Here is a 27,693-nt window from a genome sequence, read left to right as displayed (position 1 = left end):
TCCCCGGTCCGGTGCTCTACCTCCCCAGCCCCGGGCCGCAGTTGGATAATGCACTTCGTTTATCTCGCCCGGGCCGAGTCATCCAACTGGGAGGCAAGCGCCCGCACCCGGGGCCGGGAGCTGCAATGGCAGTGGCAGCCGGCCGCGGGCGCGGGAAGCCGCCCGGGGACTGGCAGCGGCGAGGCTGATTGATGGGCCCCCGGCTCAATGAGGGCGGCCCGGGCGGGGACGGGGCGGGGCCCGCTCTGGGCTGAGCCAGTCGCCGGTGCCGCTGGGGGGGGGCGGAGGCGCCGTAGAAATGTGTCGGTGACATTGAATGGGGAGACTGAGCGCGAGCGAGGCGCGCGCGCGCACACACGCGCACACACAGCCCCGCTCGCTCCGAGATCCCCGGCCACGTAAGTAACTATTAATACCGCCTCGCCGAGAGATGCGGGCGTGCTGAGCTCGGGGATTGGCCTCGGGCACCGTCGGCCGTCCCCTTCAATTTTAAGTACACATTCCTCTTACCTCCGGTTGGGGGAAGAACAAATAAAAGAAGAAGAAAAGCCGTCAATTTTCTACAAAACAAACCCCGCCAGGCAATTTGGGTTGAGGGTAGGGGGAGACGGAGTGGTTGCAAATTATTCCAAGGCGAGATCCAGTTACCGAACGAGAAAGGAACAGCGCGGGTTGACTGGGCTGGGGGTGCATCCCCTTCCAGGGCCAGGAGGACCCCCGGAAGCTCGTGCTCGGAGACCACTGATCTACCCTTGTCCCTGCCCGCACTTCTCGCTTTATTCGGAGGACGATCTGGAGCGCGAGGGAGCGGCGACAGCATGAGCCGGTGCTGACCTCCGCCCGGCGGGCCAAGCCCTGGGCTTTGCCGCGGTACCTGTGCCCGGACCACAACTCTGTGCCCAGCTTTTGCAATCTTTTGTTGGCAGCGCTGACCGCTCTAAGTTAAATGCTCCCTTGCTATTTTTTTTGTCTGTTTGTTTAAATTTTGGAGAGCTCTTGCGGTCTTGGAAAAGCCTCAGACGCCATCTACAGTTAAAACGTAGGTAACTACCCTCTCCGGCACCCCCCCCCTTCCACGCCCCCCACCCTTTCCACCAAAAAAGGGGGTGCAGCGCGGATTCTGTCTGCGGTGCGGCGCGAGCCGGTACCCGTGCTTATTTCCTTTTTCTTTTTGTTTGGTTTCTAACGCGCTGAGACCAAGCAGCGGCCGTGCGCTCCCCGAAGATTGCACAAACTACAGCCGGGCTCCTCCGCCCCGTCTGCGGTTCGGAAGCCTGCGTGGGGATCGCTTCGGGAGACCCGGCGCTGCAGCTCCCCACCTTAGCAATCTGGTTACTCGTCTAGATCCACGCTGGAAGAAGAGAAAGAGAGAGAGAAACTAAAAGTGCGAAGATTCTGCAAATCGCTGGCGGCTTTGGGGTAACAAAAGGACCCGAGTTGCTGCCGACCGAGGACCCCCGGGAGCCGGGCTCGGAGCAGACAAGGTGCCCGGCGGCGCCCATTTGGGGGCTTCTAACTCTTTCTCCACGTAGCCCCCTTCCCGTCCCCTCCCCTCTCGTTCCCTTTTAAAATCCGTGGCACCGAGGCGCCTGCAGACGCACTCGCCAGCGACTCGTCTCTCCAGCGGGTTTTTTTGTTTGTCGAGTGCGATCCCCACACTCATGAACATACACAGGTCTACCCCCATCACAATAGCAAGATATGGGAGATCGCGGAACAAAACCCAGGATTTCGAAGAGTTGTCGTCTATAAGGTCCGCCGAACCCAGCCAGAGTTTCAGCCCGAACCTCGGCTCCCCGAGCCCGCCTGAGACTCCGAACTTGTCGCATTGCGTTTCTTGCATCGGGAAATACTTATTGTTGGAACCTCTGGAGGGAGACCACGTTTTTCGTGCCGTGCATCTGCACAGTGGAGAGGAGCTGGTGTGCAAGGTAAAGAGCCCGGGGTTTGCTTTTGCTTTTTTTTTTTGTCTTTTAAAAAGATCCCCCCGGCCTTTTGGAGGGGGCCGGGGGGCGCGAAAGGTTGCCGAGCCCTGCAGTCCGGGGTGGGGGGAGGGAGATTCGCGGGATAATTATCCGTGGTCTCGTTAAATGGGGTTATGTATTTATTTGTTCCTGTTCGACTAGTTGCGAAGTTTTTAGAGCGTTGCGGGCAATGCGGCGGGCTGCGGCGGGGGCGTTTTGGGGAGAGCCCGCGGCGGGGAGGGCGGCGGGACTGCGCGGGGGCCACGGCCACGCGTGCTCCCAAAGGCTCGTGGAGCTCCTCCGCGCGACGCCGGGTCCCGCTGCCCGGGGATTGCTCCCTGGGTCCAGCCCCCTCCCCTTCCAACACCGAGGAGGGAATCCCCCGCTAATTTTAAGGCGCTGATGACTTGGTTCCTTTCGCAGCCATTGTTCTCAGCAGCGTGCAGGTGTTGAACCTTTGTTCCGTAGGTGCCCCTTCAAAGAGACACACAAAGGTGTCCCCTCTGGCTGAGCCCAGGGGCCCAGCGCGGGGAAGGAGTTCACAAAGAGCTTGCTTCTGCCAGGAGCCTTGAAAGGAGGGCTGGGGGTGGAAATCAAAGCCGCCAGCGCACCCTTGGGTGCAGGAAATTGTGAATCCTTTGGGTCTTTTCCTCTTGTCTCCGTTCCTTCTCGTCTCCAGCTCTCCGAGCCGGAGCCCCCCTCGACCCCGCTACTCCACCCCCCCAGCACACACCGTTGCCTATATGGTTGAGAGGCCAGCATTTGGAGCCTCGGGGATTCACAGTGCTAATGCAGAGATGGGCACTTTCCTTTCCTTTTCGTCTTTGACCCTGAACTGGTTGGTGTCTGTGTTGAGTGTGCCTGTGTGTCTTTGTGTGCGCCCACAGGGCTCCAGACAAGGGGACGAGCAGGAGACTAGTTGCAAACAAACAAACAAACAAAAAATGAAGATGGTAGAGCAGGCTACCCAGGAATTGGACATAGATCAAGAATTCACTGTCGCTTAATTTTAGATTTGCTCACTGTTGTTTTTTGGGGGGAGGGAGGTAAGGAGTGGGGACCCCTGATGTCTTTGAAATGGGCACTCGGCACAGCTGTGCTACAAATAATGCATCACACTTTTACCATCAACCACAGGCTTTGTGAACTTGCTTTCTTTCATAGGGGACTGGAGTATTTCATTGTGAAACATGGGTTTTGTGAAGGGTCTCCAGTCTGTTTTGCAATTGTTCAGTTCAGACCTCAGGGGAAAATCAGAGACTCTTTAAACATTGCTCTCTGCTTGTACTGAGCATTTGGTATTTTGCACCTTCTCCAAGCTATTGAGACTCAGAGCAGCTATTCCCAGTTAACCAAAATTCAGTAGGCTATTCAGAGCTGGACTGAATTCTCAGAAGACCTACAGCGTTGTACAATGGGGTAGTCATCCTTTGAAATGAATGAAATCCACAGAGCTGCCACTCTCATATGAAATATGCACAATCACCCAGCAGCGAGTGTTTTCACTCCTTTTGCTAAACTTCGGTAGAGCATTTTAATATTTTTCAAAGGCTGGAGACGCGTTTAAGTCAAGGGACTCTGCCGCCAAATTCTGCAGAAGCATCTTGCCCGCTATTTCTTTGTTTAAAGGCAGAGGTGACTCTGGCCCCTGCTGTTTCTTTCTCCCTTCAGATTTTTCAAGACATATTTCACTTTGGGCTGACCTTAGAGTGTCATTCGTAGACTTGCTCTCTGGCCTGAAACTGTACTTAATCGGCTGGTTCAGTTCTTGCAAAGACTGAATCAGCCCCTCACCAATTACTGTGCGGCTGCCAGTGGATTTAAGTGCAGTACCATTGTTCTGCTTGACAGAGGTCATCCCTTTAAGACACAGCAGCTTCTGTTTGCCTGCCTTTTTACCAGAGGTGATGTGGGTGACTTCTTATGCAAGCATAGTTGTATATATCCTGGGAAGCTCCAAGTGGTTTTATAAGGCTGCTTCTATGAACTACCCTCACGTATGCGCTGTGGACTCTTGGCTTACTGCAAGGCTCAGTGAAATCTACACGCTGAATTCCAGTTCCTTTTGACATCTTAGAATATAGAGTTCGTGTCTCCTAGCTCTGTGTTGACCCAAGAAAAAAGTCTTTGCAAAAACAGATCCAATGTAAAATGCCACTTACAGAGAACTCTATAGGATTCTGTAGGACGTAATTTGGGAGAGAGAGACTGGAGGGTCATTTAACCAAAATAATCATGCCTGTTTATTGTCTCCCTGTGCCTACTTTAAGCTAGGCAGACGAAGGAAGGGGACTTCAGGGGGTTCTTAGCTTACTGTTTTCATGGAAATGCTTGTAGCTACCGTGCAGATTGACATAATTACTATCTTGACAAAATGGGCACTTTTTTTTTTTTTTTGCAAAGGCTATGAATGATGGCCTAATCTCTGCCTTATCTGAACTGTCACATTATATAACTAAGGCTACAAATTAAACATTTAAAAGAAGCTGGCAGCCAGGCTTATGGTTTGATTTTGCACTTGAAGGTGATGGTTTAAATACCAATCCAAGCTCATAAATGCCTGTTATAACTACTAATAAAAGTTTGGTTCCTACCCATTTGGGAAAACATAAGTACTTGCTTTATTTTTGATACTCTGTCCACCATCTTGGAATTTAATTTAGTCTGTTCTACAAAGGGTATGGCTGCATTTTGAAGCTGCCATGAATTTGATTTTTTTTTTTTTTAAATTTTAATGTCCATCCAGTTTTTCAGCAGCAGGACAGGATCATAGACTAAAGGTACTGAGCAAAAAAAAAAAATCACCTTTTATTTTTTAAAAATGCAGCTCGAAGCAGGAAGTATGTTATAAATAATCATAACTCCATGAGTACTGGCGACATAGCCTGGCGCTTCAGATCCCTGCATCCTCCTTATATAACGCAGTGTTTACATTAGCCACTGCAAAACCTTTATTACTCTGGGAAATTTTTGAGGCTTTCCTGGGTTTCTGCTGCCTGCAGTCTTGGTGTTAAAGTTGACTTAAGCATTTCAGATTCCTAATTGAACGGACCTCTGAGGTCACCGCGCGCAGGTCATCATTTGACAGTATCAGGGTGTGATTTGTGGTCTCTGGAGACACTGAAATATTCATTCTTAAATTCTAGGTTATAGTGGCAGCAGCTGTGCCACTTTCCTGAGATGCCTTATTATGGTTCATTCACAATGTTACTTTGCTTTCTCGCCGGGGTTCGCACCAGCCCTCCCGGGGTTCTTAGGAGGCCGGTTTGACTCACAGATTTTTGGGTTTTGTTTTTTGCAGCTAAGAGAGACTTAACTCATGGATTCTTAAGTAGCAGCCTGTGTCCCTGGCTGGGTTTTGGAAAGCCTGTGAATCCCCTTAAGACAAATCCAGTATTGTACATGCTTTTGAGTGGTCATTGTCAGCTAAGAGGGGACAGAGCTTTTATCAGATTCTCAGGTGGGATCTGGACCCAAAAAAGGTCAACCATGTTCTAAATCAATGTCTTCGGTTTCTGAAGAGGAGGGAGGCCCAGCGATTCTGAGTGCATTATCCACCTCGTGCAGGTTATTGGTGGCCAAGCCAGGATTAGAGTCTCAAATTTGATGATTTCTAGGCCAGCGTTTCCCACACACGCTGCAAAATGATGATCAAGGAGAGTATGTTGTAACTAATGGAAAAGAAATTTAAGAAGCTAAGTGATGGTGAACCGATAACGTTCAGTGTATTGTTAGAGCAATCCTGGCCTCCCAGGCTTCCCAGCAAGGAACCCGCGAGCCTGCCCCTCACTTCTGCCGCGCCAGATAGACTCATCATACTTACATTCCCAGGCGGGTAGGAAAGCCACATTCCAAACCCAGAGATTTGTATCCCTGATTTAGTGGAGCTCTTGAAATGAATGAAGGCGTTTTCTTGTAACCTCAGAAAAATCTCTGTAGTGTTAATTCCTCTTGGATCTGTCTCCAAAAGGTACTGAGGATGGATTTTCTTTCTAAATAACCCCACAATGAGGTGGCATTTCACAGGCTCATTCTGATTCATAGAAAATTATTGCATAACTGATTCATTGAGCTGGATATCTGTGGAGGGAAGAGAGAAAGGAGCGTGTCTGCTTTCTTAATAAGAAGGACTGTGTCCTTTCCTAGCTCTGCCACTGGGGGCTTGATTTGACTTGTTATCTGAGCCTCAATTTCCACATCTGTGAAATGAAGGTATTGAATTAGGTAACCTTCAGTCTACGCATTTAATCTATTAATTGCTATTATGTTGTATACTGCTATACAACCCAATTATGCAGCACAGAATATGTTGTATACAGTTGCTGTAGCTGTATAGTGTTGGTGTACTTTTTTTTTGAAGGTAAATAAGGTGTTATCTGTGCAGCTTGGGATGGGTCACTTTCAAATTTTGCCTTAATCTTTCTATAAACAGAGGGGATTAGGACAGAGAGAAAAAAATCATAAAACTTATTTGTGATTTGTTTTGTGTAATTGTGTATACAATTTGTGTAATACAATACACAAATTGTGATACACAATTTGTGTGTTGTATTACATCTTGCTAAGCATTCTGACCTTCGTTTTCTCATATAATCCTCCCGGACACGGTGAGTCAATCACTTGCCCTTTTGCGCATGAGGACTCGGAGGCTCAGAGAGGTCAAGCGAGTTATTCAATGCCACACAGCTGGTAGGAGGCAAGGCCAGTGTGGTCTGGGTCCAAGTTTGGCCCATGTCTATGGGAGGCAGCCACATTCTGTGACTCGGTTGTACAGGATTTGGTTGTACTCTGACTCTTGGTCTTGTTGTTCATCCTGCCCTAGGTGTTTGATATCAGCTGCTACCAGGAGTCCCTGGCCCCCTGCTTTTGCCTGTCTGCCCACAGCAACATCAACCAAATCACCGAAATTATCCTGGGGGAGACGAAAGCTTATGTGTTCTTTGAGCGCAGCTATGGGGACATGCATTCCTTCGTTCGCACCTGCAAGAAGCTGAAGGAGGAGGAGGCGGCCAGGCTTTTCTACCAGATCGCCTCAGCGGTGGCCCACTGCCACGACGGGGGGCTGGTGCTGCGGGACCTCAAGCTGCGGAAGTTTATCTTTAAGGACGAAGAAAGGTGAGTCTCGTTCCTGTCCAGGCCCGTGTACTATAACAGGCTGCTCAGAGAGGTTGGAGTGGACATGGTTTTTTGCTGCCTGCCGTCCAGGTGAGGAGGAGGGAGCGTGGAAGGACAAAGGGAGGTGGATATCGCAGTGTTTGAAGTGCCCTTGGAAAGCAAATTGCCGCTCCTCTAAGAGATGTTATCAGATGCTCACAAGTGCCAGATTATTCTGTGACCCAGTAGTTATTTTTGTCTTGGTGTCTCGAACTCTGAAGGTGGCTGCCAGCCCGTGTGGCATTTTCAGTGTGAATAAGGCAAGATTTTGAAAAGCTTGCCTTCGGAAAGCTCCATGCCTGGCATCAGTTGTTTGTCATTCATGCATCACTCGTTCAATAGATATTTCCTAAGTCTGTTCCTCAGTATGAATTACAAGTCTCAGTACCGTGACTATCAAGTTGCATTAGCTAGTCAGTGACCTATAAAGGAAATGTTACAGACCCTACATACACGTATGTACTGGGTCAGATGGGAACTGGGGGCTGGGATGTCAGTTCTAACTAGGAATTGGAGAGTCAAGAAAGTTTTCATAGGAGAGGTGATTTTGGAGCCAAGACTTGAAAGATGAATATGTTGTAGGCAATGTGGGAAGGACCAATGTTCCAGGTGAGGAACCTGCCTGTGCACATGCCTGGCAATGTGAAGGTCTCGGTTATTTTAGGAGACGACCGGACGGGATGCTAGGCATCTGGGCTTCATTCATGGTTCTTCCATTAACTCATTACATTCTGTTTAGCAGATCCCACTGGGGCCCTGCTTTCTCCTCCAGCTGACTTTGATTGTAAAAACTCTTTCAAGTTACTTTTTTTTTCTTTTTAATAATGTGCTTTTTTAGAGGAGTGGAAGCAGCTGATTTATGCCCATTGCTGACTATTCCAAGGATTGTTCCAGGGGCTCTGCATACATGATGTCATGGAATTCTCGTGACTGCCTTGGGCATCCTCAGCTCCCGTGAGCAAAGTGTTTAGTGAAGTGAAGGTTCCATTGTCACAAAGCTATTAAGGACCATCTGAATACAAGGCTAGTGCACATCATTCATTCATTCACTCAGCGAACATTTCGGGGCTACCTTTTTATCTGTCTGGAACAGATTTACTATCAAACCTTTCCATCTTCCATTTAGTTGGCCATCGATCCCAGTGGCCAGTGGTTTATTAGGCGATGGCTTATAGAAGTCTCATGGCATCCAAATGAGAGAGACCTCGTGGTGTGTGCTTTGGTTTTTCCATCTTCATGGTTTGAGCTAATCGGGCAGTAAATGTCTGGGAAGAATTTGGGGATTAGCACAGGTCAAAGGGCCTGTGGTTACTTAACCCAAATGGAATAATTTCATGAACTTTTATAATCCAGCTGAGTATACAAAGTGCAGAGGGCCCCTGGATTTCCTGGACCCACAGAAGCTGATTATTGTTCCATATTTTTACCCATAAAGGAGTATCATAGGAATCCGTGGTGGCCAATATCCCGGTCTCTGACAGTGGATGGCATTTACCTTTATTAACAAACTAAAGAAGGCCGGGGGCGCTACTGGAAGGTCTAGAGTGTGGGGTGATGGTTACTTTTCTTTCAGCTCAGGTGTGTCTGCCCTTGGAGGCTTGGAGACCCAGGTTCTTATCCTTTTTTTGCCTTTACTCCACTCTGTGACCTTATATTGGTCCCTTCCCCTTGGCCTCAAGTTCCTCATCCTTTTATTGTCCTGGCTCAGTTCTACTGGCTCTAAGGTCTTCCCGAGTTCCAACACTCAGGCATGTGCTGCTTTGAATATTCTCATATGGAAAGATAAATACACATCTGACCCAGAATACTGACAGAGAGGTATCCTCTTGGCCCTTCAGTGTTCCACCATCCTTGAAGATCTAATAACTCTAACTACAAAAATAAGAGTTAATATTTGGTGACCTCTATAAGCTCCTACCATAAGGTTATCATTTCACACACTTAATTCTCTCTGCAAATTGGAGAGGTGAGTATTAGCATGTCCACTGGGTAGATGAGGGCTCTGAAGTGTAGCATGGCGAAGTCCCAAAGTTACGAACCTGAAAGAGCAGAAATAAGGACATATCATCTCTGTTAAGTCAGCTCTCAAGAAATTCATTTGGCCGCCACCAGGAGTCAGGACAATCAATGCTCTCTCTCGTGGGGATCTGCATTTTTAAACATCCATCTTTGATTCTGTCTCTTTAGAGAGGAATTTCAGGCATCAGCAAGGACATGAGGTGGGTGGCCCGTCCAGGCTTAGCACAGCCGTGGTAGACACAGATTTGTGAAGTGAGTCAGAGTAGGCTGGTTGTTCCCAGGTCACAGGATATGGGAGCAAAAGGAGATGCTAGAGGTTCCACGCTTCAGCCCTTTTGTTTTGCCACCAGGAAGCAGAGCCCCAGAGGTGAGGGCGCTCACCCCAGAGCCCACAGCTGTCTGGAAGCAGATAAGGGCTGAGTCCGACCTCACGTTTGCTGGTGCAGGGATTCTCCCCCAGGCCTGCTTGTCCTTTGCGGGAAGATGTGTAAGACTGCTGATCAGTGCACTGTGGCAAAGCCAGAGTCTTTGATGTCTCAGGGGCTGGGGAAGAAATACCCACGCGTAAGACGCTTCCAACACGAGAACTGTGGGGCTCTGATGCTCGGTCTGGAGTTATGTTTGACTTATGCAGAAGAGCAGACCCTTTCTCGAAAGAACTAGAAAGAGGCATCTCATGTGAATGTGAAACCAGGACACCACTGGAGCAGGCGTGTCAAAACTCAATCCTTTTTAACTCCAAAGAGCATTTTCCTTCTGAAAAAGACAACCTAAGGGACAGGCAGGAAGCTGGTCTTCATCTGTTTCCAGCATGTCTGAGCACCTGAGCCCGAGCAGCCCAGCCTCCCGAAGGACCATCGGGGGGAAGGAGAGCTCCCCACGCCCAGCCTCCCGAAGGACCATCGGGGGGAAGGAGAGCTCCCCACGCCACAGGCGAGGCAACTGGGCCGCACAGGAGCTAGCTGACCTTGCTCAAGGTCTCACAACCAGTCCGATGATGGAGCTAGCCTAGAAATCCTATCATTTCCTTCCAGAGCTCTTTTTCTGCCCCGAACCATGCTGAGGTCCCAGTGAACTTGCTGTGCCGAACACGACATGTATCTCTGTCTGGGCAGCTCTGAGAAGGTTGCTGCTTTCCTTTTCGAGGACATTCTAAACGTTTTCATCAGTAGCTGATAGGACCTTTTTAATTTTCCCCCAACCATCAACTTTTTGTAAAAGATGAATAATGCTTAGTGGCCTTCATTCATCTTGTTTGGTTTTTAACCTCTCGACTTGGGACTGTGAGATGGGTCTTGTCACTCAGCATATTCTAGTTCCCAGGGGCCACCGAGTTTCACGGTAGAGTCTCTTTGTTGGTCTGCACGGTGGCTGTGTGGCAACCTCGCCTGTATTTCCTGAGAAGAACAGGAGTCAGGGGCCCTGGGATCTCTTTGGGGCCATGCTGCTGGCAGCCTTCGCTTTTGGTCCTAATCAATAGGACCTAATCCATAGGTATTTCAATAGGACTCAAGCTTCTTCCTCTCTTGACAGCATCGAAGAGTTAGAAACAATGGGTTGAATTTGAAAGACTTTTGAAAAGTTAGATGACGGCGTCTGTGTCTGTTTTCTGATCCTTAATGCATTGGTCCTATGATGGGGGGAGCGGGGCATAGAAGAGACCTTAGGAAGCACTGCTTTATTAAGCTTCAAATCACCAGACACCTCTTTTGCACTCTCTCTTTTTTTTTTAATTAATTAATTAATTTATTTATTTATTTTTGGCCACGTTGGGTCTTCGTTGCTGCGTGTGGGCTTTCTCTAGTTGCGGCGAGCGGGGGCTACTCTTCGTTGCGGTGCACGGGCTTCTCATTGCGGTGGCTTCTCTTGTTGCAGAGCACAGGCTCTAGGCGCACAGGCTTCAGTAGTGTGGCACGCGGGCTCAGTAGTGTGGTTTGAGGGCTCAGTAGTTGTGGCTCAAGGGCTCAGTAGTTGTAGCTCGTGGGCTCTAGAGCTCAGGCTCAGTAGTTGTGGTGCACAGGCTTAGTTGCTCCGCGGCATGTGGGATCTTCCTGGACCAGGGCTCGAACCCATGTCCCCTGCATTGGCAGGCGGATTCTTAACCACTGCGCCACCAGGGAAGCCGATTTTTGCACTCTTTTGCATCAGTCTTCTCTCTCTCAAGGATGTGCTTCTTGTTCCTTTATGATCTTGAAAGTGATAGAAGATGAAAGAATTACCTAGTGAAACTGGCTCTGCCCCACGTGGTTCAGAAAGAGACCTGCCTCTGGGCTGACTTCTTATGCACAGATTTGCCATTCTGGACCATCTATAACTCTTGAGTCCATGGCCATCCATGGGAACATTCTTAATGGCACTGTCATCACCGCAAGTCCAGTTTCCCACAAGTGGCTTTGCAGACATCATCATACAAATGACACCCAATGTTCTATTAACCCTGATGCTAGGGTGCCTTCTGCCTCTGTGTTGAATCAGCAGCACCTCAGATTCTTCTGCTCCTGTTTTATTTGTTTATTTTTATTTTTATTCTGTTTTATTTGAGCTAGATTCAAATTCTGGCTCTACCACTTATTAGCTACCTGATTAAGTCATTTCATGCTTCTGAGCTGCACTTTCTTTCCTCAAAGCAGAAATAATAATTGCATCTCTGTAGGGTGGTTGTGAGAGTTCAATGAGATGATTCTGTGACTCACAGGGCAGGGCAGGCACTTACTAATCAACAGCTGCTCCTAGAGTCATTGATAAAATGGTACCGTTATGGGGGAGCAGTTCCCAGAGAAAGGAGCACGCAGTAACCATTTCCGTGAAGGTGGAGCCCTTGTGATGGAAGGGTTCAGACTGAAGCCACATCCTCCTGTTTCTTTTGTTTAATTATAATCACTGGATCCGTATTATGAGGGCGCCTGACAGGTCAGGTACAGGTGGTGTGGAACCGGATGCTCAGAAGGGCTAGAAGGTTGACGAGACGTACCGAAGGCAAGGCGGACAGAAGCACAGGCAGGGAAGGAGGGATCCTGCCCCAACAGGCCTGGACCGGCCACTGTGCTTCTGCCCCTGCGCTGCTGCCTCTCCTCCACGCCGAGATGTTTCTGCAGGGCAGAGCCTCAGTCATTTTGTTTGTGTTTGGAGGAAGTTAAACCCCTATCCTGATGAACTCGCCCTGGACACACCCTTTGCATCCCCAGTTCCTGTCGTAAAATCCGAGATGGTCTGTGTGAGTAGGAGGGGCCCCCTGTTGGTTGGGGCCCTGAATCTGAGAAAGAGCTGTGCTCAGATTCCCAGAGGGTGTGCCTGGGTCCTCCAGCCCCTCTCGCCCTGCTCCGGGATTAGATGGGGTCCGCTCGGTCAGCCTGCTCCTTGAGGCCCCATGGTTCAATCCCAGCCTCTAAGGGACAAGGCCAGTTATGCCCGTGCAAAGTAAGTTGCTGTCTGGATTCCAATCTCTCCTCTTGCACTTATTCATAACCTTAACTTTGACAAGTTACTTAACCTCTTCTGCCCCGTTGCCTCATCATAACGAGAGGACTTTGCTCCTGAAATTACGTGAATTAACGGCAGCGAACCTCATTCTTGGCCATAAGCACGAGATCCCGCTGCGGTCCTTAGCCTCTTCTGCACTTGGTGTCTGGCCCTCTGGGTGACACGGGGCCAGTCTGCTGACTCAAGACGTAAAGAGCCCTTTAAGCTGGTGCCTCCTGGGGCTGCAGCGGGGCCACCTGAAGAAAGTGGCAGGGGCAGGGATTGTGCCTACAGCAATCCCCGTTTGCCAGCTGGATTTCTCCTCCCCCTTGCCACCCCTCACCCCAGCTCCCTGCCCCCAGCCACAGTTCAGTGTTGCCGTTTCTTTGCCCAGAAATACCCCATGTGAAGGAGAAGACGGCTTCTGTACATGTTTCTTCTTTGGTTTGAAGATCGTTATCTCTTGACGTCATGGGTCTCATTTCCTCTGCTTTGTGGAAGCCGATCAGTGCCTGCTTCTGCCAGAGGGGACTCTTTGTGGGAACCCAGCAGCCTGGGGTTTTCGGTAGAACAAAAGCCCTCTCTGCCCAGGCACCAGAGGACCTGCACCTCCCTGTGGGGTGAAGGCCTCTTCCCTCCCACACCAACCGAGGTCAGTGCTCTCTTTCCCAGGTGTTAGTATCTATATTAGTCCTCCCTTTAGATCTTTCAGGTTTTTCTCGCCTCTCTTGGGGCTCAGTATCTAACAAAGTACAGAGGGCAGGCATTGCAGCCCTGGAGACCAGACTCTGCTTTCTTTCATTAATAGTGATTTATGTTAAGTTGTAGGCTCACTGGATTTTAGGGAAACACCTTGCCTTTTTGCTTTGAAGGAGACAGAGCTCCTGGAATTCTCTTCTTCATGTTGACCACTTTGATGTGCATCAGGCCCATCCTTAGGGAAAGCTCCTCTCCCCAGATCCTTTTTCTCAGGATGTGTCAGTGACACCCTCCGGTAGCGCCCACACTTACCTCTGTCATAGCGTGTCTCCCGCTCTGTTGTTATTGTCTGTGTGCATCTCCAGACTGTCCTCATCTCCTGCTGGCCTGGGAGCTCCTTGGGGTCAGAGGCTGTCTCGTGCGCACTGTTCCGGAACATGGTGGGCACTGAATGAATGAAAATGCCTTTTACTGAGTAGGAGCCGCTCAGATGGGATTCTAATGACAGAGTGAGAGGGGCAGGGAATGTATTGATCTAATGGTCATGTCGGTCATTGGGAGCCCAGAATGACTAAAACTTAGGAATCTCCCACGTAGACACCTTTTTTCAAGAAAACTATTTACAGAGTTCCACATCAAGTAACAAATCATTCCCATTTTGATTTAATGATTTATGCAAAAGTGACATTTATCTAAGATACCATTATCCATGTCTGTGGTGGGTGTCATTTTATTTATGAAGGGCTTCAGGTCACAATTAGAGGGGAGGGCTTCCTCAAGATTCTGTGCTTAGAAATAGACTAAATAGTAGGAAATCCCAGCAGGATTTCTGGCTGGGCTCTTTACTACTGGGGCTTAATAAATTAGCTCATGGGCTTGACTGGGACCCCTCAGGCAAATGCAGCAGAGGGCACAGCGGTGAGATTTTTGATTCCTCCACTTGACCGTTTGACCTTGGCCTGCCTTCTCTGACATGGGTTGGAGATAATAAATTTAGAGTATCCAGCACAGAGCCTGGTACACTGCAGGGACTTAAAAAGATACCTGTCGTGACTGCTGTCCGTCATCCTCTATGGCTGTGACCCTCATACCCCAGCAACCTAGAGATTCATTTATCTGTTCAACAGATATTTATGGAGCACGTGGTATGTGCCTGGCACTATTCTAGGTGCTGGAGATACTGCAATGCCGAATGAGACAGAAGCCCCGCTCTCACAGGACTTACATTTTAGTGAAATAATATCTAGGGTCCACCATGTACCAGGCCCTGTTCTAACTACAACACTTAAATGAATTTCATCTGAATTAATTACTATATTTAAGTCAAGCCATTTAAACCCAATAAGTGAGTTCCTGCTATGGTTATCACCATTTTACAGATGAGGAAATTGAGGCTCAGGGTCGTACAGCCAGTCAGCACAGACCTGGGGGTTGTACCCAGGAGACCTGGCTCCCAAGGTTACGTCCTCAAATGCCACGTTAGCTGCAGAAATAGATGCCACGTAAAATACTACCCTTGTGTTCAACTCGTACAAGGAATTTTCGTATGCAATTAGGCAACAAGTGAACACCACGAGGACCTGGCCGGCGGGTGTCTAAGTGAAGCTCAGGACTCGGTTTTCTCTGAGCAGTCCTGGCAGACATAGACTCGGCCACCAGTTAACTAACCCCACGGGCAGTCCTAATATGTCCTGTTGTTCCACTTTACGGAGTGGGTTTGGTTTCCTCTGCAGAACTGTAAGCTGGGATCCATTTATCATTTGGATCCTCATGCCTAGCACAGGACTTAGCATTACAAGTGCTGAGTGAATGTATGACATTTGACTCAATGGGGGTATGAATAGCCCCATATACCCTGGACGCATAAATATTATAAGAAAAATCCCCTAAATATACTGATGGAAGAAGACAGTGGATGGAAACAAAATTTAAACGTCCTTTATCCAGCCCTCTTGGGAATTTCTCTAAACCATGGACAGAATCCAGTCTATTTGAAATTTCTTTGGATTCTAGACATTGCAGTTCTTAAGCAGTCACGCCAAGATGCCTTGAGCTCTAGACAGCAGGTTAGAGCTGGGGACATCTCACAGACGCGAGAATCACACTATCTTGCAAACGTTTATTAAGCACCTGTTATGCACTACTTGCCGTGCTAGGTATTGGGGATACAAGACTCAATACCAGAATCCTCACCTAATGGAAGACACAGTGCAATGGTTATTTTTAACACCATGTTAGAGAGGAAGGGTGTGCTTTAGAGAGCTATCTGGGAGCAGGAAGAGGATATTCCAACAATGGAGTGGGGTGTAGAGAAGGATTACGTCAGGGAGGAGATGGGCTCCTTCACAGGGTTGTTCGGAGTGATGTAGGAGGGAAGGAGAGGGGTCCCCAAAGTGCCAGCAGTAGGTGGGGAGGGACTACTGGGGAAGGGTACTCTGGGGCGGGGTGGGGGTAGAGATGAGGCTGAAGAGGTCTAGGGCCTTGGCTTCATGCCTGGGACCTTGAACTTGATCTGAAATTCAGGAGGAGCCATTGAAGTTGTTTTCTAGACAGGGCTGGGACGGGGTCACGTTGTGATTCCAGAAGTGTGTGTGAAGGATGGGCTGTGGATGGACATCCACTTCAGGATGCTGAGGCTGAACCAGGACTCAGGCAGTGGGATGGGGGGGGAGGGGGATTTAAATCCAACCCTTTTATCTTTGCAGATAAAGAAATCAGGAAGGGAAGGTCCTTCCCCAAAGTCCTATAACGCGTTAGTGACACGACCAAGAGCAGAACCCGGTTTTCTGACTCCCTGAACTTGTTCCGTCTCTGCTCAGGCCACCTGGGGAAGCCCCAGTTTAGGACGCTGCCAAGGGAAGCGTCCCCGTCCGGCCCAGTGTGTGGACCAGCTGCTCACAGCGCCGCTGGGGGTGGCGGACTTGGAGGGACTGGCCTGAGCCCTGCCCTCACCCCACCAGTGGGGCATGGATAGGAATGTTCTGGGTCCCACATCAAGCGAAACAGCACCTCAGGATGTGCCTGCCTCTTCCTGGAAGAATCTGGGCTGGTGGCCCCTTGGGGCCGCGCTGTCCAGCATGGAGCAGGGATGATTGCCTGGGAAGCTTTCCTGAGAGGCTGAATCGACTGATCTGGGGTCGGGGGACCCTCGGGGACCCAGGTCTCAATGCAGGGGAGCGAGAGGTGGATGGAGTATCGATGAGGAGTCCGAGCTGCCGTCGCCTCCCTTGGATTTCCTGTCTGTTCCTATGACGACGGCAGGCAGGCTGCATGGGGAGGGGGGGGGGTATGGCTTCCCCAATCCCACCACGGCCCTCACGAGTTAGACACGAACGTGCGTCTGCACGCCAGCTACACAGGCTTTTACATCCTGGCTGGGCGGCCGGTGCCGTGGAAACACCTGGGTGCTTGAGTCCGCTTGGGTTTCTCCTCCCAACTGTGCTGTTTCCCAGCAACTGACTTCATCTTTCCAAGCTGCAGATTTCTCTGAATCAAAGCGGTGCAGGAACCACCACGTCCCAGATTGTGGGGTGGTGTTGTAGGGCAGTCAGAGGATATACTGCCTTCTAGAACTTACCAGCCCTCCCTAGGTCCCCCTCCCCTTAGACTTCTCCCCCCCCCCCCGCCCCCGAGTGCTTCCCTTACTGGCTTACCTGCTGCTCTCCTGCTAATTTGTGAGCAGCTTGATCTAAGTGCTAGGTCTGTTCACTGAATCTACGGGAGCTGGCGCATCGGTGGCTCTCAGAGGTGACTGCTGGAAGAATCTATACACACAAGACACAGAGGCTCAAAGGAGTAATGATTTATTGGGCAGTCTAGCGACCTGGGGAGTCCCACTGGTGGCTGCCAGGCTAGCATAATGCAGCCCATGGTGCTCAGAGGCCTTCCTTGAGCCCCCCAGCAGTAGCCCCAGCTGGGACCCTTGCTTGACAACTGGACCGGCAGCCAAGGGTGGCTTTGCAGTCGCGGCTGTGGCTGACTGCGGCTGACCTTTCTCCCTCGACCCTTTGCCTGCTTGGACCCACCCCACGCAACGGCCTTCAGTGACTTCCGGACTTCCTGCCCAGGCCAAGCCCACTTGGTCTGGCTGAACTCCCAGCCTGGCCCCGCCCTGGCCCACCCCGTCCTGATCTCTTCCTGCTGAGAGCCCTGGGTGGGGTTTGAGGTTTAAAAGCAAAAGATGATTTGCTTGTGTATACCTTTTTTCTATTTTGGATGGAGCATTGAACATGGAAATCCAGGCTCTGTCACTCACTTTCCAGGTGGCCTTGGACAAGTCACATCTGCTTTCTGTACCTCAGTTTCTTCATCTAGTAAACGGGCAGGTCCAGCTACCACCATCCACCTCATAAACTATAGCACTTAGATCATGTATGTGATGGTTTTGTAGGTGCTCTGGTGCTGAATAAACCCGGGGCCATATTTGTCTCCATAAACCCAGGGTCTCCCTTGAGAAGTTTCTCTGCCTTGGACACCAAGTAAATCTGTGATGTTGGTGCCAGCATGTCTTTTGGAGAGGACACTGGCATTAGAATCCTCCTGACGTGGATTAGAGCTCAGTTTTTTCAGTTACTCTATGTATGACCTAAAACATTTCATTCTCTGTGCCTCAGTTTCCTTATTTTTTAGGAAGTGGCACATATAATATTTGCCTTTCAGTTTTGTTATGAGAAATAAGATATGTAGACTGAAAAAAAATCCCAGCATTTTATAGATGTTTAATTCGTGGTTTCCTGTTGTTGTTACTACAATTATTATATCAACATCAGGATGTTATATAGGAAGGGTTGCAGTTCCTATAGCTTAAGAGTTAAAGGAAAGCTAAAATCGGGAAATCTGAAGCTAGAAGAGCTCTTTTCAGGCCATGTACCATTGGTTCTCATTTTACAGAAGGGAAACTGAGGCTGAGGTCGATTTCGTGACCCACAGGGAGCCACTCAAGCCTCTGCTGAGAGTGGGTAGGACGTCAGGTCGGGGCTTTCAAGGCGGGTGCGGATGCTCTGTGCGGGTGGGGAGTGGACCTGTATCCTGCTGGTTCTGGCTTCCTCAGCTGGCTCAGGATCCGAGGACAGGAGGCCTGGCACCGGGCTGGGCCTGCACCTGGGACACAGGCTGCCCCCGTGTAAGCCTTGTTCATTCAGAGGTTGAAAGCAAAGCAGGCTGTTCCCCGCCTGTGCCAGGGACAGGTTGCGGAACGCACACAGGGATGCAGCTTGCAGGCCAAATCAGCCCTGCCTGGGGCTCAGGGCTCAGGGCTCTCTCCTCCAAGAAGCGGCAGGAGATAACCACTGTCATTTACAGCTCTTTGGCCACACAAATCTCCACCATCCTCCCTTGTCACTTTCAGGAGTCTCTATTCTTCATGTACTGTCTCTGGTCTCACCACCTCCATGAAGCCCATCCTGATTACCTTAGTACTGAATAATGTGAGCAGGAGTGAGCTGGGCACATATTTGGGGGAAGAACATTCTAGGCAAGGGGAAGAAAAAAAAAAATGAGTGCAAAGGGCCCAGGAAGGTACCGGGGCACAGAATTCACGTCCATTTCAATCTGCCTGAGGCTTGTTCATCTGTCTTCCCCTCTAGGCTTTGGGGCTGAAGGTGGGTTCCTTATCGTAATAAGAAGGTTAGTTAAGAGTTTCCACCACTTTTTGCCGATTTACTATGCTACGCTCCTTGATAGATGCTGTACTTGCATTGTTTCATTTAATCTTCACGAAAACCGAGGCGATGGGTGTGACTTGTCCTGTCTGTGTCTCCCGTGAGTAGTTTATTTGAATGACTAGGGCCATCCGATGCTCCCGTTGATTTTTATGAAAATCGGTTTCTCTGCCTGGAAATTCCTAATCCCCAGACTCATCAGGAGCCCTCAGAAGCTGGAAGACTGCATTCATTTCCTCCCACTCTGGCGGGTGCAGGCGCTCCGCCGGGCACTCCCTGCAACACTCCTGAGAGGAGAGGACGATGCCCCCCCATCCCCGGGGGTAAGCTGAGCCCCAGAGACCTTCTGAAGGGCCCTGCAGTTGTGTGGCACGTCCGTGGGGACCGGAGCTGGAACTCCAGCCCGGCTCGGGCCCGCGACCTATGGGCACCCCGGAAGGTCCTTGTTTAAAGACGCAATCCAGACTCCTTGCCTCGACCCTTGCCTGGGAGTGATGTAAACAAGTTCAGGATGTTCCCAGAGAGGCAAGGTCAGAAGAATGCCTGGAGTGCCGCATTTCCTCCCCGTCCTCTTCTAGGCTTCTCTCAGCCCACCCCCGGGGGATGCCTGCACGCCTGCGCAGAAGAAGCGGGCTCCCCGACCCTGGGGCGCATGCGTGCTGCGCTTCGTGATGGGGCGGCTTCGCAGCCCGGCCAGCCCGGGTTGCGTTCCTCCGCCCGGAGCTGCGGTGGCGCGGGTCTGGCCTCCGCTCCCGCCCCCGGAGAAAGGCGAGCGCTCAGCCGCTAACTAGTCTTCCCCACAAATGGGCTGACCTATCCTCTCTGAGTATTAGACTCGGTGTCCCCGTAAAGGGATAATAATTCTTGCCTTGGAAGCTGATTGTATACATCCTAAAATATATGTAGATACCCACTCATGCTTAAATGCAGAGACGGTGTTTGATATTTGGCACTTACTAATTGTCAGAGGCAGAATTTGAACCCGGGCCTCTGACCTCAAGACTCGGAACTGGCCCGGCTTCTGTGTGGCGGTGTCGCTACCGGCCGCACCGAACGCCGTGTGACCACAGATCCGGATGCTCCCGCCGGAGGCTCGGCCTCTGGAGGGAGGAGGAGGCAGCGGCGGCCGGATCAGCTTAGGGGCAGCGGAAGTCAGCGGCGCATGGAGTGCTTTTTGATTAATTTATTTTTTTACCGCCCTCAGATTCCTTAGGTATTTGCATAGCTCCTGAGTCCTCGTGTTGAGTCGGGGGAGGAGAGAGGTGAACTCGGGGAGGGGGTTAATTGACAAGAGGGAGACCTTAACCGCTTTCGAAGGCCCTTGTCCATGATCTGGAGGAGGGTTCCGGAAGAGCGGTGAGGATGAAAGTGGGGTCCCTGCTGCCCACGGGAGGGAGGGGGCGGGGTTAACGGGGTGCAGGAGAAAGTCGGAATCTAGGGGTGTGACCCAGAAGGAGATAAGAATGAAAAAAGGGCTTCGGAATCGGCTTAGCACGAAGAGCTTGAGGTGGGGAAGCCCGTCCCCCGAAAGGTCCTGGACGCCACACCTCCCTCCTGCCCTCACCCTGACACGCACCTGAGGCGCTGTAATTTACAAAGCCCGCCCCCCTAGAGCCTTTACCTGGCCTCCGCTTAGTCCTGGGAAGGTGTAATTCCTTTACTCAGAGCAGGGGCCGTTGTCCCTTTCAAGGTGGGCTCCCGGACGCTCCTGGGGGTCAGCAGCGTGACTGTCCCTTTTACTCTTGGATCGAGGGATTGAGTGTCTACTGTGTGCCGGCTACTAGTCTAGGGGCTGGAGATACCGCAGGGAACACAGGTGGTTTTCTCCACGTTCAAGGTGACCTTAGCCACCTGCCCAGGAGCCCCTGGAGGTGGGGAATGAGGTGATGACCCTGAAGCGACCACTGGCGTCGTAATACAGAGTATCAGTGCAGAACCGTGGACGTGTAAATGCGTAGTATTCCCGGTGGTGATGAGGAGGATGCGGGATTGTGGGATGGGGCGCTACTTTGTATAGAAGGGTCAGGCAGAAGGGTCAGGGTCTCTTTAATCAAGTGCATTTATTTGACCAGAGACCTGAAAACGCTGAGCGGTGCATGTATCTGGAAGAACATTCCGGGCAGGGGCCTGGGTGGGGTGGGGAGGGGAGCATCGTGTGCAGAGGCCCCAGGAAGGACTGGGCTTGGTCGGCGTATGTGAGGAACGCTGTAGGGTCTGCAAGGGAGGGGGCCGTGTGGGTGAAGATGGTCGCCCCCGCTTGGACGAGCTGAGACAGCGGCGGAGGGTTTCGGCAGAGACACCCGGCTCCAAACCGAATCCCCTGGTTCCAAGTCTCATCCACCGGGCGATAGCCCCTCGTCACACAGATGAGAGGGCTTATTATTGTTATTTGCACTGCAGTAATTCTTCCCATAGCTGCTCTGCTGCCAACACGGTGAACCTGGAGGTGAGGAGCCTGGCCGGTCCCGAAGCTGGGCAGGAGCTGCTGCTGGTGAGGGGGGGCGGGGGAAGCTGTAGAGAGAACCCACTGGGGCCTGTGGTTTGCGGCCCTTCCCCTCTGCCCCGTGGGTTTCACCGACTCACCTCCAATTTCTGAACATCTGGTGAGGCTGGTGTGAGTCAGCCCCACCTGCCACCTTAGATTAGAAAAAGGAAAAGGAAGAAGAGATTTGTTTTTAATCCGCTCAATTCCAGATTAGCACATCTAGGCCCTTCCTATTTTTACAGATCATTACTAAAGGGGGAGGAGAAGAGCATGTGCACTACAGATTATAATAGAATATGGGTGAGCATATAAAGAAGATGTGTTGCTATATATGACAGAAGCCAGAATGTTAAAACTGGCAGAGACTTTAAGACTGTCTTGTCAGATGGATGCACAACTGTGTGCATGTACTTAATGCTACTGAACTGTACACTTAAAAAATGGTTAAAATGGTAAATTGTATCTTATGTATATTGTACCACAATAAAAAAAATTAAAAAAATAAAACTGCCTTGTTCAGTACTCTGCTTTAAGGCTGAGAACAGAGAGGTTTAGTGACTCACCCACAGCCACATAGCAGATAAGAGATGTGGTCTGGCCTGGAATCTGCTCTCCTACCTCCTAGCCCAGCACCTTTTCCAGTGACCACAACTATTTCTTGCTCATTGATGGAAATTAGGACGAGGAATTAGTCACCCTTTGGTCTTGGAAACTCTTGTAATCCAAATATAGGATCTTAGAATCAGCCCAGGGTTTCATCAGACCTTTTGCTCTAGAGAGCGCCCAGCAGTTCTCCTTGGAATAACTTGAGCCTCACCTCCCTTCAGTGGCTCTTAGGGGAGCTGTGGTGACTGCCTGGAAAGGCTAAGACCTGCAGTTGGAGAAAGAAAGAGAAGTAGCAGTGGATGGACCTGAGTCTCGGGCTCTGATTTAGGAATAAAGCCTTATTGTGGTTTCTCCAAGCAGTTTCCTATTCTCTGCTCATTTGAGCCTCCTGACTCCTCAGGGCAGCAGGGTAGATGCTTTGATGGGCCCTTTTGAGATGAAGGAACCAACTGATAGGAATGATACTGACCTTGTAGGACCTCGTTGGCACTATCCATGTGGTCCCAACCCCTAACTCTAGCCCCTCTTCCCCATCCCATGTCCCCTTCGTGGCAGGCCATCATCAGTGTGATGGAATGGGATTAACTGAGTTTACAGGGCCTGAGAACTATGGGGACTTGGCAGTGGAGGTGTTCTGGCCAGGAGAGTGAGAGGAGGGTGTCAGTTTTAAGCCCTGAAAAGTTAATAATGCCTAACTTTCCACTCAGAGAACAGCAGGGCAGGGACACAGGGATTCTTGGGAGGCCCCTGGGCTAAGGAAGGGATGCGAGGCTAGGTGCTTGGGGGCACTAAACACATACTTATTTTGTACTTGGTGATGATATCAAGCCCTTCTGCATAAAGGTGAGTGGTAGGTTCCAGGGACTCAGAGTTTAATGCAGGATTTCTCCACCTCTGTTCTTCCCCATCGTACCCAGGAGAGTCCTGCATCCATCAGCGAGCTCAGTGGTCCTTAACTGGTGGGGGAAAGATTCACACACACACCCATGTACCCATGAGAGACAGAATCACATATGTGCTGGCGCAAGTGGACTATCTAGGTAACCTGAGTCACATATGTACCAGGTCAAGGACCAGACCCTAGGAGTGTGATGGGCAGGACAGGAGGTAACTTCAGCAGGAAATCTTGGAAAGAAGATGAGGATGTTGGCTTTGGAAGGACTAGGTAATGGGATGCACTCGTGATTGAATGTTCCCTGGCTCTGCCTGTGTCCTAAGAGAGGCAGCTTGGTATAGTGCAAGGAGCATCAAGGTTGACTTAGGAATATGTGAGGTCAAGTTTTCTCTATTTCCCAACTAGAAGGCTCTGGGCAAGTTACTCACACTCTCTGAGCTTCCATGTTCTTTTCTGTAAAATGGGGTAATAAAATCCTTTACGTCTAAGTAAAGGGCTGTTGCGAAGCCAAAATGCTGTTGAGTGAAAAGTCCTGCTCCTGTGTTGTATCGTGTTCGCCACAAGTTTGCCAGAAGTTGTGGACAGAGCTTCTGTGAGCTTCCCAGCTGGCTGGATCTGAGTTCAAATGTGGTGTCTCCCCATCAGGACCCAGGTGTGACTTTGAGAGGATGACTTAATCTTTTGCTTCCTCGTCACTGAGATGGGGCGATAATAGTGCTGTTTGTGCTTTGCTTACTTGCTGAAGGTTACACTCCCCCAGTAGATCATAAGTTTCATGCAAAGTCTTTGCCTCCTGGGTCCCCAGCCCCGGAATAGGGTCTGGCACCTAGAAGGTGCTCAGTAGGTAATGTTTGGCCGGGCCAATGAATGAATGAAGAGTCATGGGAAACATTAGGTGTAATGATGGGATCCGTGGGTCTCAGAGCACCCTTATGAGCTCATGTTTTCCTTCCTTTCTTGCAGGACTCGGGTCAAGCTGGAAAGCCTGGAAGATGCCTACGTTCTGCGGGGAGATGATGACTCCGTCTCCGACAAGCACGGCTGCCCGGCGTACGTCAGCCCAGAGATCTTGAACACCAGTGGCAGCTACTCGGGCAAAGCAGCTGATGTGTGGAGCCTGGGAGTGATGCTGTACACCATGTTGGTCGGGCGGTACCCTTTCCATGACATTGAGCCCAGTTCCCTCTTCAGCAAGATCCGGCGTGGCCAGTTCAACATTCCAGAGACTCTGTCGCCCAAGGCCAAGTGCCTCATCCGAAGCATCCTGCGGCGGGAGCCCTCAGAGCGGCTGACCTCGCAGGAAATTCTGGACCATCCTTGGTTTTCTACAGATTTTAGCGTCTCGAATTCAGGATATGGTGCTAAGGAAGTGTCTGATCAGCTGGTGCCGGATGTCAACATGGAAGAGAACTTGGACCCTTTCTTTAACTGAGCTCACGCCCCACAGTGGACTTAGCAGGTACCAGGAGCAAGAGAGGGCAGTGGAGAGGACTTCTTCCAGGGAACACGTATCGCCTGGTTTGGTAGCAAGAAAGACACTGACACTCACAGGCTTCTTGGTTCAAAGAAGGAAAACCGTCAAGGAGCTGACTGAACATGTAGCATGGGGACCAGAGATGCGGGATGGGGGCAGGCTCTGGGGCCCTGTCGGATGGGCGGGAGCCCCTGGAGCTTCTCTTGCCTAACGGAGCCCCCGGAGACTACCCCTGTCAGTTAGGCTGCTTCCGCCTACCCCACTTTCCATTTGTTCCAAAATAGTTGCAGATCCTGATAGAATCAAAACTCTCTGCCTCAAACATACATCTTGGCATCGCACTGTTAGCATTTAACTTCTTGTCATGATTCAGGGAAGGTACCATTGGCCAAGGGTTGTTTTTTGTTTTTTCTTTTCCTTTTTAAAACAAGCCAACCACCTATCTGATAATTCACGGGGTTCATTTAAAAAAAATTCGGTGCACACAGACTGACATGAAACCTGGGTGCTAAAACTAAAAGAAAATAAAAATCCATTTTGTGTCTCTTAATTGCGTTCTTCAACTCATTTCTTCTAAATAAACTATTGAACATCCTGATCAGGAAATGACATGTTAATACTTTGCTCCCTGAAGGGGGAAAAAAAAAAATCTCTCCTTTAACCCACTATTCTGTTTTGTGTCAATTGGTTTATGGCAGGAAGCTATTAGAAGTCAAACTTCCAGATGCCTTACGGCTATCATAGTTTAAAAGAAAGGAAGACGAAAGGAAAAGAGAAATTCAACTCCTTTTTTTTTTTTCTTCGGTGAATGACGAGGGCTGCTTTACAGGCATGCCTCTTTGCTGAGATGATTGATAGTGTTAGTGTGACATCCTGGATGCTCTCGGAGTCTGAAGCTTTTGTAACACTCTGATCTCAACTCAACATTTTGTCTTTGTTTTATCGGCAACTAGTGAAACGAAGCAGGTTGTCCCACACGTATAAAATACAGGGCAGCTATTGAGTTTTCTTTACGGAGTATGATCTTTTTTGGCTTGGAAGGCCCTCTGGTTAGGACAAAAAACCTCAGTCGAGACAAGCGGGAAGGAAAATAAGCTGAAAGCTAGGATGATATAAATAAAACAAGCTCTCTATCCCCATACGCACCTTTGTATTTTCAAGAACTCTTCTATTTATTAAGGAAAATGTCACATTGTGATGTATTAAGCCAGTACTTCAATTACGGGTTAACTGGGTAACATGTTACATGCTGTAGTTAACATTATATATATTTTTTTCTCTGAGTATTTCTGTCCCTGAAATAACCTTTTATTTGGCTTTTCTAGATAGCTTTATTGATTTCGAGTGGCAAAAAAATTTTTTTTTATGGCTTTTCTATTGCTGTATGATACAGAACTCTTTTGGCATCAATATTTGTGTTTCCAGTACCTCAGTTGTTTGGATTTTACTGCCTGTATACGTTTTGTGAAATGGTCATGTTTTTGGGTAGGTGACACGTGGACTCTAGTATGTAAATGTTACTTGAATCTGTGCTTCATTATAGTATGTGGCATGTATGTTCAGACCTTGGATGCTTTATTCCTACTTAGCAGGATCCCAGCCTCACGTTCCCAGGAGGGCGGCTTATCCGTTCATTGTTGGGAGACAAGGAGGCCATGGATTTGCTCTTGATTCTATTTTGGTAATGGAAGATAAAAAGGAGAGAGGGTTTTTTACATTCTGAAGATGGGGCTGAGTCAAGAAGGACCTATTTTTCTTCCCTCTCCCTTATTTTTTAAGTCCCCTGTGGGAGGAAAGATTGGTGACATGCATGGTGGGAATCTATGGCCTCTGGTGCTTTGTCCTGTATTTGGTTTCATGTTTTTGTCCTAATCTCTTCAATCAATAAAATTGTGCGTATTTAACTAAACTCCTGGGGTCTGGCAAATGATGATTTTCTGCTACTTGGGGTCTGAGGCCACCTCACACCAGCCAGGAACTCATCCGTTCTCTTAGGTCGCCACTTTTTTACGAGGGAACCACTATTACTATTTATACAAAGCAAAACTACCTTCTGTCATGTTTGGGCATATGCTGGCCAAATTAGATGTAATATCTCACTGAATTCACACTTTCAGAGGTGTGAATTATGTTCCTATTACAGATTAGGAAATCAGCCCAGAAAGTTGTATAACTTGCCCGATGTGAAACCACCTTTAGGTGAGTGAAGAATGAACCCCAGGTCCATTGAATCCCAAGCCGGTTACTCTTTCTAAGATTTTAAAGCCCAGAGTTTCTCAGGGCGAGTGTAATAATAGCTCTGCAGTAGCAAGGCTTACCTGGGACACAATGCAGGATTCCACATGATTCCCCAGAGAGCATCTGCTGCAAACCTGATTGGAAATCTCCAAGGTGGAGCCCACCCAGCTCCCAGAAACAAATGTCCACCCAGCATCCCTTCTCTCAGTCAGAGATCCAGGGAGTATCAGAGCTAAGTGGGCTCTGTCAGCAATCCCATCTACCGTACACCTCATTTAAGAGACGTACCTCCAGCCCAGAGAGGGTCAATTCAATCCTGAAACGTTAGGTACGTGCCTCCTCTGTCATTTCAATGCAGGTTGGGGAAACAGACATGGAAACAGACAAAGACAGTGGTGGGTAAACACAGGTTCATGGCAGCCCATAGATGAGTGCCCCACCTGTCTAAATCGGTCAGGTGGTATCCTGGAAGGGGTGGCCGCTGAATCAATCCGGAAAGAAATGGCTTTGGGTAATGAAGGAAGAGAAACAGCAGTCCTCTAAGCTGAGGGAACTGTGAGAGCAAAGAATCTAAGACTTGCCCAAGTGAACGTCCCTCAGTGCCAAGCTGTGGATGGTACTCATCAAAGTCCTTGCAAAGAAGTGGGTTTGTGGCATTTGGGCGGACATGGCTGAAGCGGAGGATTTCTAATCAACTGCACCCATCTTCTAAATTCACAGAATGCTTATCATCCAGTGACATCACCTCTATATCCCCAGCAGCACCTGACCCCATGCCTGGCTCATGGGGGGCGTTCAGTAAACAACTGTTCATTGATGTTTAATTTGTGCTGGGGGCTCTATATACTGCTAAATTTCCTTCCAACCCTTCTAAGGGGTGCATCATTAGAAAACATCCTTTGCAAGGACGGAAACCCGCCAGTAGTGGCTTTTGCTAGGGCACAGATAGGCTGATCCAATTTCTTTGCTCTTTCACTGCCTGTGATTAAGCAGAAGTGGGCCTGCTGCCTAATGAGTGCCTGTTTGAATTGTGTTCTGTC

The 27,693-nt window shown here is 49.6% G+C and overlaps 1 protein-coding gene across 1 annotated transcript; it reads left to right on the top strand.

The window, feature by feature from the left end:
- Positions 1-289: 289 nt before the first annotated feature.
- On the top strand, positions 290-26,324 carry TRIB2 (tribbles pseudokinase 2). The gene is made up of 3 exons (XM_036873531.1): positions 290-1,931; positions 6,787-7,079; positions 23,905-26,324. Exons 1-3 carry the CDS (start codon positions 1,662-1,664, stop codon positions 24,371-24,373), a joined length of 1,032 nt encoding a protein of 343 aa, XP_036729426.1. The 5' UTR covers positions 290-1,661; the 3' UTR covers positions 24,374-26,324.
- The last annotated feature ends 1,369 nt before the right edge of the window (positions 26,325-27,693 follow it).

This window comes from Balaenoptera musculus, chromosome 13 (genome assembly GCF_009873245.2).
Source record: "Balaenoptera musculus isolate JJ_BM4_2016_0621 chromosome 13, mBalMus1.pri.v3, whole genome shotgun sequence".
Lineage (NCBI taxonomy): Eukaryota > Metazoa > Chordata > Mammalia > Artiodactyla > Balaenopteridae > Balaenoptera > Balaenoptera musculus.
Note: the sequence above shows the minus strand (reverse complement) of the source record. Positions and strands in the feature narration are given on the sequence as shown.